General features: G+C 39.2%; 1 protein-coding gene across 1 annotated transcript; it reads left to right on the top strand.

Moving 5' to 3' along the window:
- On the top strand, window positions 1–12,974 carry trpc4b (transient receptor potential cation channel, subfamily C, member 4b). The gene is made up of 10 exons (XM_004075538.5): window positions 1–862; window positions 2,511–3,029; window positions 4,975–5,326; window positions 5,421–5,566; window positions 8,488–8,810; window positions 9,577–9,772; window positions 9,876–10,070; window positions 10,257–10,298; window positions 10,393–10,482; window positions 11,348–12,974. The coding sequence occupies exons 1-10, from the start codon at window positions 485–487 to the stop codon at window positions 11,891–11,893; spliced, it is 2,787 nt and encodes a 928-aa protein (XP_004075586.1). The 5' UTR covers window positions 1–484; the 3' UTR covers window positions 11,894–12,974.

Raw genomic sequence — 12,974 nt, 5'->3', positions numbered from 1 at the left:
AGAGCAGCCAGCGGATGTCATTGTGCGCACAGAGATCTCACAGAACGCGCGCCTATAGCCAGCCAGAGGGGAAAGAAAACACCAGTTAGTGTTAGTATTGTTAACTTGAGCGTTTGCTAAAGTTTATTAAAAATGTTATGACGCGCAAAAGAGTATCTTGGATTGATTTTTAGGGATACAAAAGAGGATTTACGCAACTGCGGCGCGCAGGGTGGAGCGTTTCATCCAAGTGATTAACCGGTGGACGGTGAAGTTTTTTCTCTTTTTTTTATGGCGGAGTTTGCACATCATTTCGCTTTCCTTTGAGTACTATATGTTGAAATAATGCTGCCTATTCCTTGAGGTGCAGCCAATACTTCCCCCCTTCCCCCCATTTTACAGCTTTCATTAAGAATCAAATTGTTCTCATTTGATCCTTTTTACCCAAAGCTGCACGTTTCGTTTTGTTCTTTTCTTTTCCAGCAGTTGAGACACTAAAATCAAAATGTCACAGCTTTATTATAAAAAGACGGAAAGCAGCGCGTACAGGGACCGCATCCCCCTGCGCATTGTGCGAGCGGAGGCTGAGCTCTCCCCCATGGAGAAAGCCTACCTGGGGGCTGTGGAAAAGGGAGACTACGGCAGCGTGAAGCAAGCCTTGGAGGAGGCTGAGATCTACTTCAGGATCAACATAAACTGCATAGACTCTCTGGGACGCACAGCCCTCCTCATTGCCATCGAGAACGAGAACCTGGAGATCATCGAGCTGCTGCTCAGCTACAACGTCCACGTGGGGGATGCCCTGTTGCACGCCATCCGGAAAGAAGTAGTGGGAGCTGTGGAGCTGCTGCTCAACCACAAGAAACCACGTGGGGAAAAACAGGTAGAGAATAATAAACAAAAGTCCCATTTTAAATGTTGAGTAGTAGAACAAAACTCAGTAAAACAGAGGAATTCATCTTTTTATTTTTTATTTTGCAACAGCTCTGAAAATGCAGCAGATACATGCAGGACATCATAGAAGCCATTTAAGGCAATGCTATGTCTCTTGGCTTTAGCAGAAGCTCTTGGAGATTTTAGAGTCCAAATGGGATAGAGATGAAGGGATAATCAGTAACACAGCCACGGTTTGAATCTCCTGCACTTTAAAACCGGCCCAGCTTGGTTTTCTTGTAAACTATGGTATTTTCTGTGAAGACAGGAAAAAGCAATGGGTGTTGTTGTTTCCAACCAGTGAGATTTCCTGAGGCTTGCTGGACCGAAAGCCATTAGTTGTTTGCTTGCTGTTAGACAAGAAGTCGGAGTCTGAGGAAAGATTCAATTAGACACATTCGTCCAGTTCCAAAGGGACGCCACTTTGGCTTCCTGTTTAAAGCTAGTTTCAAAACAGCAATGAGTGGAGCCTGATCAGTTCAGCAAGTCAAAGCCAGGGTGTTTTTTTACACAATGAAGTCAGTCCCAATTCATTCCAGTAAGAAACAACTCAAGTCCAGTGGGTCTTATATATATATATATATATAGAGTGGGTCTTATATATATATATATATATATATATATATATATATATATAAGACCCACTCTGATGAAAATTGTTTTTTTAACATTTTCTTGTGACATTTTCCTTATGGAGGACATATTTAAAAAAAATTGAGCTCCAAACTGCTTTTCTCAGTATTTCTTTATTCAAATTGTTGTGAATCAGGAGCAAACGAAAAATGCCGTTGCAAAAAGCTTGTAGGTGTGATGTAGAAGCTGCTACGGCAAGCCTCTGCTCCATTCTGATGCATCCACTTTTAGACAAATAGATCCATGTACGTTGATCATTTCCTTTTCTATGTTGGCATCTGGCTCAGAACTGAACAGCTGGACAGCTCCAAAATTGATCTTTTTTCGATAATGTTAGGGGTTGTGAGGGTCTGGAAGCTAGCGAAAGAGAGTAAAATGGATGTCAGGGAGGTAGGGCGAGCTTGCTCTGTGTCAACAGTCACGCCCACAAATCTGAGGCGAATTTCTGATGAACTCCTGCCGCTCTGCAGAAACTGTAATCTAGAAAACGACACAGTTTTTTTTTTTTTTTATTTTGGCTAAAAACGGTATAATCATGATTAAAAGACCACTGGGAAAGATTATCGGAGTGGGGCTTTAAGCACACTTAGTCTGGTTTTGGAAACAGTTTTTGACTCTATGGTTTGTCAAAAACAAATGTACAGGGGAAAGGGGGAGACTCTTTATCAAAATAATGCTTTTATTTTACCTTTCAGTTCAAAATGGGCCTCAGATAGAGCCGTTGCCATAAGATAGATGGTACGTTTAAATCCTTAGCTCTGTAATGACCTTTCATGGCCCATTTGAACAACTTTCAAATATTTGAATCCATTATTCGTATTATTAACTAGCTTAATTAATTCCCAAATGTTGACATCACACTCCCCCCCGTTTCTGTAAGAGATTTAGTATTTTCCTTGGATGGTGGGAAATTTACCAAATGAAAGTTTATACATTATTTTCTCCTCTGTTTGATTACTGGAAAGGTCCCTGGAATTCTTCTGGACAAACAGTTTTCAGACTTCACCCCAGACATCACTCCCATCATCCTCGCAGCCCACACCAACAACTATGAGGTGATCAAGCTCCTTCTGCAACGCGGCGTTTCTATACCTCAGCCACATGCCGTGCGTTGCAGCTGTGTGGAGTGTATGTCCAGCACAGACGTCGACTGCCTGCGCTACTCACGCTCTCGCCTTAACATCTACAAGGCCCTCGCTAGTCCGTCTCTCATCGCCCTCTCCAGCGAGGATCCTTTCCTCACAGCTTTTCAACTGAGCTGGGAGCTTAAGGAGCTCAGCAGAGTGGAGAATGAGTTCAAGTCAGAGTACGAAGAGCTCTCCCACACTTGTAAACAATTTGCAAAGGATCTTTTGGATCAGACTCGAAGTTCCAAGGAGCTGGAAATAATCCTAAACTACCGTGATGACATAAACCCCATCCTGGATGAGAGCACCAATGACCTGGCGCGGCTGAAGCTGGCCATCAAGTATTGTCAGAAAGAGGTAAACTCCTTCTTTGTTGTAGCTGCAACATTGAAATTGATTTAAAAAAAAAAAAAACAAGCAAAAAAACCCAAAACAGGTTACGTCTTATAAGTCAACCTACATAATCAGGGTTTTACAATTAAACAGGTGCAAGAACAACTGAGTTTTCCAGAACAAAAGGGACAGCATGACAAGAAAAGCACCAAATTGAGCTGTAAATGGGCTAGGATGGGTGGAGACATCCTTTGGGATCCCACAACAACATGTAATAGCCAGACGGACTCTTAAAAATGCATTACAGTAGACCTCTTACACAGTCCCATGACGACTGGATAATAGTGGATAATGATGGAAGAAGCAATGTCCATTTCCCTGAAATGCCAACTCATAATATTTTAATTAGAAGGGAAACCATTTATTTTGTCAAAAATCTGTAAAGTGTTTGTCCTTTTGTTGTCACTGAAGGTAAATTGACTAAATTTATCACATTTAATACCAAAATTACAATTATGTTTAGACCTAATTTTAAAACCATTGTGGAAACTCACTGAATTCAGATTATATTGCATCCCCTAATAGTTATTATCCAGTCATGTTTGCTTAGAAAGCTGTTTTGATTTTGGCATTTTGCTAAAACATAAATAAATAAAGAAATTAGTAACAACAAATAGTTCCACTGGCGTTTGTTTTATCACACAATTTAGTGCATTTGCATGTTTTTTTTAATTTTTATTTTGTTGCCATTTCCTTCATTTACATGTTGAACAATATTTTGTTTGCACTTCTAAGTCGAGGAATAAATAGTTTCAGCGCAGCAGAGCTGAACCGTCACTCAGCCTGGTAGTGCCGTCACACTTGTTGAATTTAGACTGTCATGAGCTAAATTACTGTTTGTTTGATTTTGGAGTCTTGGTAAAAAACAAAACAAAAAAACTCCCAGTATTATTTTCTTTGTCAGAGATCTTGTTTTTTCTGTAGAAAAATAAAAAATCAGACAAATTTAAAAAAACAACTTGGTTAAAAACCCAAAAGACCAAGATTTAGTCATACGCTTTTATTTTGACAGCTCTTGACAGATTTTGTCATTATGAATCTTGTGATGTTTGTGTATTCCCTATTCATCTACTTTTGTAAGTCCCCTGTGTTCCCATTCAGTTACAGGATATGAAATATAGAAAAAACAGACAAGTAAATCCTGTTCTGCTGACTCCGAATATTAATGTGAGCTGAATCTCAGAAAATATAGTAGCCTTTTGTTCATTTAAGGAAGATCAGACTGAAATTCGAATGAGTTTGAACTGAAAAGGTAACTTATACATGCTTTCATCCTCTTCATCCTTTTCATTACAAGGCAAGAGAAAAAACAGTTGTTTTCAGAGGGGTTTGTGATGATTCACACGCTAAAATGTGTATGTATTGAACTGATGTATTGCGCATCTTAATTTAAACCTGGGGGTCCCAAACATATTTAAAGTTAGTGGTCACTACTGCCTCTCATCTAATTGGAGGAGTAAACAACTGTTTAAGTATTACAAAAAGTAACAAATATTGAAAAAAAAGAAAAATGTTGTTTTTTCATTTCAAAAACTGCCAGCGGTGAAGGAATTAGTTTTATTTATTTTTATTTAAAGCATATTAAAGCATTAACTAAAACGATGGACATTTTATTTTCTATTTCTAATTCTGCTAAGTCTTAAGTCGTAACTGAACATTTATAATTGAAAAATAGAGATTTATATGAGTTTTGTACTGTTTATGAATTTTTTTTATTAAATTAACATGCATTACCTTAATATATTCAAAATATATTATTGATTTTATTTGTTTTTGCATTTTATTTTTCCAAAATGTAAAAACAAGTTATTTATTCTTCTACTGGTGTCGGAACCCAATATTTCTCACACTTATTCTCTTTTATTTTTTAATATAATAATATTTTCCAAACTTTCGTTCTTCTTTCCAGTTTGTTGCTCAACCCAACTGCCAACAGCTGCTGGCGTCTCGGTGGTATGATAAATTTCCAGGCTGGAGGAGGCGTCATTGGGCAGGAAAACTCATCACCTGTTTCTTTATTGGCCTTCTCTTTCCACTGTTATCCATCTTCTACTTAATCTTTCCTAAGAGCCGATACGGGCTCTTAATCCGTAAACCCTTCGTCAAGTTCATCTGTCACACGGCATCCTACCTGACCTTTCTGTTGCTACTCTTCTTGGCCTCTCAGCATATTGACTCCACAGGTCCAAATTCTCTGTCACACGATGTTCAAGGTCCACCACCCACCACAGTGGAGTGGATGATCCTGCCCTGGATAATAGGTAACAGTCACATTTTGTAGCATTTCTTATATCAGGTATACCTAGAAACACTGATGTGAAGACATGGCTTCATAAACGTGACGTTGTCTTTAAGGTTTTATTTGGACTGAAATCAAACAAATGTGGGATAATGGTTTAGAGGACTACGCAGATGACTGGTGGAATATAATGGACTTCATTATGAACTCCTTGTATCTCGCCACCATCGCTCTGAAGATCGTTGCATATGTAAAGATGAAGGTATTGTATGTTGGTTCATATTTTATAAATCATTTGGATGTCTTTAAGTTGAATCATAGCAACTGGACTGAAAAAGAACATCACTGGGGGACCTTTCTGTGTGGAGTTTGCATGTTCTCTCTGTGCATGCGTGGGTTTTCTCAGGGGACTCCGGCTTCCTCCCACTGTCCAAAAACATGCTTCATAGGTTAATTGGTCAAGCTAAATTGTCCCTAGGTGTGGATATGAATGTGAATGGGTGTGTGAAATGTGACCCTGCGGCAGACTGGCAACCTGTCCAGGGTGCCCCCTGCATTCGCTCACAAGTGGCCAGGATAGGCTCCAGCAGCCCCATGACCCAGAAAGGGACAAAACAGCACAAAAAGAATCACTGCATGTGTCTTTACTTTGGTTTTTCTCTTCAAAATCGTGTGGAAATCAAGGGTAGTCTTTGTCAAATTGTTGCCCAAAACATTTGTGTCCATTTTGTCCGAGCTTAATGTTTCTGATGTTTTACCACTGTCTTCTCCTGTCAAGTGTAACAACAGTATTACTGATGAAATATAATGTATAATCGAACAAAAGTTTTGTTTTTTCTAGTTTCCTCTGCCCCCATTTGATCCAGTATTGGCAGATCTTACTGTCATACCTCAAGAAAAAAACATTTTTTTCTGGCACTTTCTAGTTCTGTGAATGCTTTTGGATATTAGTCTAATTCTGCTCTTGTTGTTTTTTCAAACTGATACAGAAAATTAAGATAATAAAAGATTGTTATCTTAGATTAGTTTTTGTTTTTCAAAGTTGCTATGGTTAATTAGCTTAAAGAAATCTGCTCTTCACAGCAAAAAAGTGCATTTCTTGCCCATATATTGGTTATAAATTAAAACTAACACTTGCTGACACTGCATAGACCAGGGGTCAGCAACCTTTACCTCTCAAAGAGCCATTTGGATCAGTTTCCCACAGAAATGAAAACACAGGGAGCCCCCAACACCCTTTGGAAAACCTGGTGTTCCCAGTGAATGGTACATTTCACTCGTTTTGAAAGCTGTTTTTTTTTTTTGCATCCTCTGTCATTTAATTGTGTCCGATTAGAACTATTTCCCGAGAGTTAATTCACTTCTCCAATAGATTATTGTCAACAAACAAACAAACAACTGTTTTTCTCGTCTGGATCAGGATGTTTTTGGGCAAAAGTTGCATGTTTATTCTGAGATGTCTCGCTACATTTGAGACTTTTTTTTTTGCTAATTCCACATTCCATATTAATCATACTGGTACAGTCATTGAAAGCAAACCAATCTGCCCAGATGCCATTAAACGCACTGCTTTCTTCAGGAACTTCAATTTTCTCAAAATTCTTCAGCGTCGTCCTACCTGGGGCAGAACGTTGTTGGGATTAAACACTGGCGGGAGTTGTGGCTGGGACGCAGGTCGATAGTCATATAGAACTTTACTTAGAAAATATGTACATTTAGACTTTTCTTCAAGCCTAATACTTGGCCAGTTAGTTTTTTCTTTTACCATTCATCTTCTAATCTGTTCCCTTTCGGGGTCACGGGGATGCCGGACTATCCTGGCCACTCGCGGGACAGGTTTCCAGTCTGTCACAGGGCCACAATCACACACGCATGCACACTCAAATTCAAACCTTTCCTGTTTACTGCTTGCTGACCATAATCGTCAGCACAGGGGAGCCGAGCAGCTCGCCTGGTTCCGACCTGCTCTTGGTCCAGACCTGCTCACACAAATAAAACAGCTGGTCGACAGACAGAGGTTCTGCATGATTCATTCAACCTGTACTGTCTGTATAGAAGAACTTTCCATCCCATAACAGACTCTGGTCTGGATTCACAGTCGCAGACACGCCCCGCCACGCGTTACTGCCCAGTTGCACATCCCGACGCTGTTAAAGGCGCCACGACAATCTTGGAACATAGCAGTTATTTTACATAACCACAGAGAGCCGGAGCGCAGAGACGATAGAGCCGCATGCGGCTTTGGAGCCCCAGGCTGCCGTCCCCTGTGCTAGACGTAACCACAGTCTTTTTTTTAAATCAGGGAATCTGAATATTTAAACTAAGTCATTCAGGGTGGGGGGTTGGGGGGGGGTATGATGATAAAGTTATGTTAAGAACTACTACAAAAATTTGATTTCAAACATTATTCAAAACACAAAAATCTTGTCCCATGATTCAATTCAAGCCTCCATTTTTGGGTCGCTGTTTTGTTCTGGTTGGATATATGATGTGTGTATTACAAAACAACAACAAAAAATGAAAAAAAATTCAGAAAAATCGTTATTTTAAATTGTAGTAAAATTAAATTAACCGTGTTAAATTTAGTAACACCTTTGTTTGGCACTTTAAATGTAAACATATGCAAAAGTATGCTGCAGAGAAGCACTGATTCACTCTCCCCAAGATTCGGTTTGTAAGGTATAACAGACACTTTGGTTTTACTAAATATACACACAAGAAATTGTGTCTACAGGTCTTAAACTGACAACTGATCTTTCGTCCCTCCAAATTAAACAATTCTATTAACAATAGCAGCAATTAAGGCACAGAAACGCCTTCATTTAAAAAAAAAATCTGAATATGAGAGCAGCTATGCCATTCATAGGATTAATTAAGTCGAAAGATCTTAACCTAAGAGTTTCTCATGTTCAAACTAAAATAACATTATATAACCCACCACATCACATAGCTTATTTTCTTTATAATAGGCTCATTTTGTTTCAATAAAGTATTCGTTACTGACACAGTCTTTTTATTTTATTTCATGTCAAAACAAATAAATCACAACATAAAAAAGTAACTTTTTGTTACAATTTAGAAAGTTTTTTTTCTATTCTTTTAAAATGTGCTTTTGTTTGTAGTAGAAAAAGGTTAAAGTTCAAATAAAACTGACTTTAATGTCATTGTTTTGTTTTTTTTCAGCAATGCAATTCTAATGGAACCCATGTATCCAGGGACGATTGGGAAGTCTGGCACCCCACCTTGTTGGCAGAGTCATTGTTTGCGATCGCCAACATCTTTAGCTCTTTGCGCCTCATCTCTCTGTTTACTGCCAACTCCCACTTGGGTCCTTTACAGATTTCCCTGGGTCGCATGCTCCTGGATATCCTCAAGTTCCTCTTTATTTATTGTTTAGTGCTGCTGGCCTTTGCCAATGGTCTAAACCAGCTCTACTTTTACTATGCAACAGAAGAAAAAAGCTGTTATGGCATCCGCTGCCTGCAGCAAAACAATGCATTTTCCACGTAAGTCAAAATATTTAAGATCATTGTAACGTTAAAGCTGGATTACCACCGAACGTCATTCGCACTTCACGGGCGATCGAAGATCCTGCAGCAGGTTGATAGCTTTGGCTGCTGCGTGTATCGGGCATCGGGCACCGAACTTTGGCAAAAAAGATTTGTCACGCTGACCAATCAAAGGATTTAGATTTGGCCCATGATGTGCTGCTGAGTCCAAAATCAACATGGAAGGAGAATTTGTTTTTTCTCTTCCTGAACTTCATAGTATTGTTCTACTTTTCTCCATAAAGACAGCAATTAAAAGATTGTCTAATTGTATTCTTATTTTATCTTCTTTCCTCCTTGGACTTATGCAGCAAATGCAGCAAGTCATTAAACTGGGTCGCAGAGAGACTGAAGTACCGCTGAAAGCGGCAGTGATTGAGACGCAGCTGCTGCAGTAGATGGTGAACCTCGCCGTACCAAGAGAATCTCTGACTGAACCCAGACGTGTTTACTGATGCTCTTAGTGGAGCTCAGTAAACACTCAGTCAATGCTTCCATGTTTGGGTGGTAGCTCCTCCCACACTCGTTATGGAGCGTCGAGTTCATGAACACAGTTGTGGACAAGCGTCAGGCAGCGACTATGACATGCGTCAAAGGAGATGCTTTCAAAAACCAAATTTGATGTACGAATTGTGTTCGGTGTGAATGCAGCTCAACATTTCACATGTTTGAAGTGCTCATCAATATTTCTGATTCTCATAAATCTTGTTTGGTTGGTTTTCAGGCTGTTTGAAACAGTGCAGTCCTTATTTTGGTCTGTGTTTGGTTTGGTTTCCCTCTATGTGACCAATGTAAAGCCACCTCATGAATTCACAGAGTTTGTGGGCACTACCATGTTTGGGACGTATAACATCATCTCCTTGGTGGTGCTTCTAAATATGCTAATTGCAATGATGAACAACTCCTACCAACACATTGCTGTGAGGGATGTGCATGATTTTTCCCTGCGATTTCTCACTGCAAATTTTTATATATTTTTTTCCTTTCCAGACACTTTTATGAATTGCTTGTTCTTTCTTTCAGGATCACGCTGATATGGAGTGGAAATTTGCAAGAACAAAATTGTGGATGAGCTATTTTGAAGAAGGGGGGACCTTACCCCCTCCATTCAACATCATACCCAGCCCGAAATCCGTTTGTTATCTGTTTGGATGGATAAGGAAACGTTTTTGTAGAAAGCCAGCTAAAAGAATCCGTCAAACCTTTGAGACTTTGGGGGTAAGATATTTCCAGTCTTATCTGCTCAACATTTACTTCTTCTCAGTGCTGATCTATTAGATTAAAATGCTATGATCAATTTCATAACAACAGATGAATGGGACTGCCTGTTCTTCCAATTTGACTCATGTTAATATGTAACATAAGGTCTTTTAAATTGATCCCATTCTGTTTTTTTAATTGCAGACTCGTGCAGCCAATAATGTCAGATTAAACCACGAGTACCAGGTTAGTTCTCCATAAAGCACTATGCTGCACTCTTTTGTCATTTTGTTTGTTACAAATGGTATATTTATAACAATAAATGTTTCTTTTTCTTTAGGAGGTCTTAAAGAATCTTGTGAAACGATATGTGGCGGCGATGATCAGAGATGCCAAAACAGAGGAAGGGTTGACAGAGGAAAATTTTAAGGTAACAATGTTTACAATTAGTACCATTGTTGCATGTAATCACTGCTGCTGTTTAAAGATAAACTCTAAAAAAATGTGTTTTTGGTGTTTTTAACATGAATTTTTCTGATAATGGAGGATATCAAATTGCATTTCTGAGTACTTCTTTGTTCAAATTGTTGTGAATCAGGAGGAGACAAAACATGCCATTTGAAAAAGATTGTAGTTATGACGTAAAAAATATGCTGATTAGGCCACTTGATCCATGAACGTCTTCATTTTCCTTGTCTGAGTTGGCATCCGGCTCAAAACTATATGGCTGGATAGCTCTGATATTTCTCAGCAATTTTGTTTCACCAGTAATGTCAGGTTGAGCAGAGAGCTCTCAATTATGGGTGAGGGGAAAGGGGATCGGGCATGCTCCATACCGACAACTTGGAGGCAAATTTCTGATGAACCACTGCCGTTCTGCATAAATGGTGTCTTAAAAAACGACACAGGTTTTTAGATTTTGACTTAAAACTGCAAACTTATGAAGAATCTCTTCAACTGTTTATGCAATCAGCGTAATTCCAGCGGATTCTGTAGCGGAGGGAAGCAAGTTTTCGATAACACGAAACACTTACGCAATAAATGTGAATCAGCTGATTCTGTCGTGGGGAAAAGTGACTTTACTAATGCCACAAAGTCAATCTGCAAAGCCGTTATGTCTCCACGTCAGAATCAGTTGATTCACGTTGATCGCGCGTCAATCGTAGAGTTGCAGTATAACTAAGTGTGTTTGTTATTTAGGTGTCGCCGGTGACATCTCAGGTGTTAAAAAGCATTCAAATAGCTCAATAGATGATGGGAGTGAGTCTTTATTCCTTGTTTTTCAATCGTCACAGGAACTGAAGCAAGATATATCCAGCTTCCGATATGAAGTTCTGGGAATGATGAAGGGTAAACCTCACAGCGCAGTTCCAAGTCCAGTTGTGGGTTCAACATTGGCTTACCCTGGAAACTCATTCAAATATTACCCCAGATCTTCTTTTGACAAGTCTCAGAAAAAGGCACCAGTGAATACCGCCAACAACAACCTGGAGAGGAAAGACTCCAACATTTCCAGCACTGTTTACCCTGAAAACTCAATTAATAGTCCAGTTGTTGTGGTTAGCACAGAAGATTCTCACGACACATTATCACCTGAAGCTTCGAAGACAGGATCCCTTCTGAGATCGGACAAATTCCTTTCTCCTGAATTTTATGAAACATTTTCTCCATCAGAAGGGGATGGGCAGAAATCTGCTGGGCATAACCAAGACCTTCTGAGTGCCGAGACAGCAAACAAAGAGACCTTGGAGAAAGTAAACTCTGACACTCAGGAAACGGAGCATCCTCATGCCTTTAATTTAAGTGAAGTGCCAAATGGGCCCAAAAAATACAAAAACTGATCAAATATTCATCTGAGGTTTCTAGCGTTTAACCAAAATAATGTAAGTCCCCATAAACGTCATAGTAGTTAAATGCCTATTCTAATCAACTATATAATGGGACACCATATAATCTTTGTAACATTTTATATCTAAATTATGGGTCACTCTCTTGTTATTCAGGGATCAGTGAAACAGTTTAGTACCAAAAGAGTTCTGACATCCTGCTGCCTCTCTATTTCCCCTCCTCACTTATCCGTCCTACTGTGACATGCAAAATAATCTGTATCCTCTGCCCATTTAAATAGTATAACTCTTCTTATCCTGCATAATAGTTTGTCCTTTGTGTTGCAACGTAAAACCTAAATAAAAAAGAAAATCCTTCATACTGAGAGCTAAATTATTATTTTTTGACATTTTTCTGATAATGGAGGATATCAAATTGCATTTCTGAGTACTTCTTTGTTCATATTGTTGTGAAACAGGAGGAGACAAAATTTGCCATTTGAAAAAGATTGTAGTTATGACGTAAAAAATATGCTGATTAGGCCACTTGTAGGCGACTTGATCCATGAACGTCTTCATTTTCCTTGTCCGAGTTGGCATCTGGCTCAAAACTATATGGCTGGATAGCTCTGATATTGCTCTGCAATTATGTTTCACCAGTAATGTCAGGTTGAGCAGAGAGCTCTCAACTATGGGTGAGGGGAAAGGGGATAGGGCTTGCTCCATACTGACAACTTGGAGGCAAATTTCTGATGAACTACTGCCATTCTGCATAAACGACACAGGTTTTTAGATTTTGAATTAAAACTGCAAACTTATGAAGAATCTCTTTAACTGTTTATGCAATCAGCGTAATTCCAGCGGATTCTGTAGCGGAGGAAAGCAGGTTTTCGCTGATACGCAACACTTATGCAGTCAATGTAAATCAGCTGATTCTATTTCTATTTCCCCTCCTCACTTTTCCATCCTACTGTGACATGCAAAATACTCTGTATCCTCTGCCCATTGAAATAGTATAACTCTTCTTGTCCTGCATAGTAGTTTGTCCTTTGTGTTGTATCGTAAAACCAAAATAAATAAATAAATCCTCCATACT

The sequence above is a fragment of the Oryzias latipes genome, chromosome 13 (assembly GCF_053564925.1).
Source record: "Oryzias latipes strain Hd-rR chromosome 13, Olatipes_Hd-rR_3.1".
In the NCBI taxonomy this organism is placed as follows: Eukaryota; Metazoa; Chordata; class Actinopteri; order Beloniformes; family Adrianichthyidae; genus Oryzias; species Oryzias latipes.
This window is presented reverse-complemented; position numbering and strand designations above follow the sequence as displayed.

Excerpts from the sequence above, each read along its gene's own strand:
- trpc4b (XM_004075538.5), top strand. The coding sequence starts at position 485 with ATGTCACAGCTTTATTATAAAAAGACGGAAAGCAGCGCGTACAGGGAC. Across the intron at positions 10,299-10,392 it reads GATTAAACCACGAGTACCAG|GAGGTCTTAAAGAATCTTGT; the intron begins GTTAGTTCTCCA and ends CTTTTTCTTTAG. Across the intron at positions 10,483-11,347 it reads TGACAGAGGAAAATTTTAAG|GAACTGAAGCAAGATATATC; the intron begins GTAACAATGTTT and ends CAATCGTCACAG.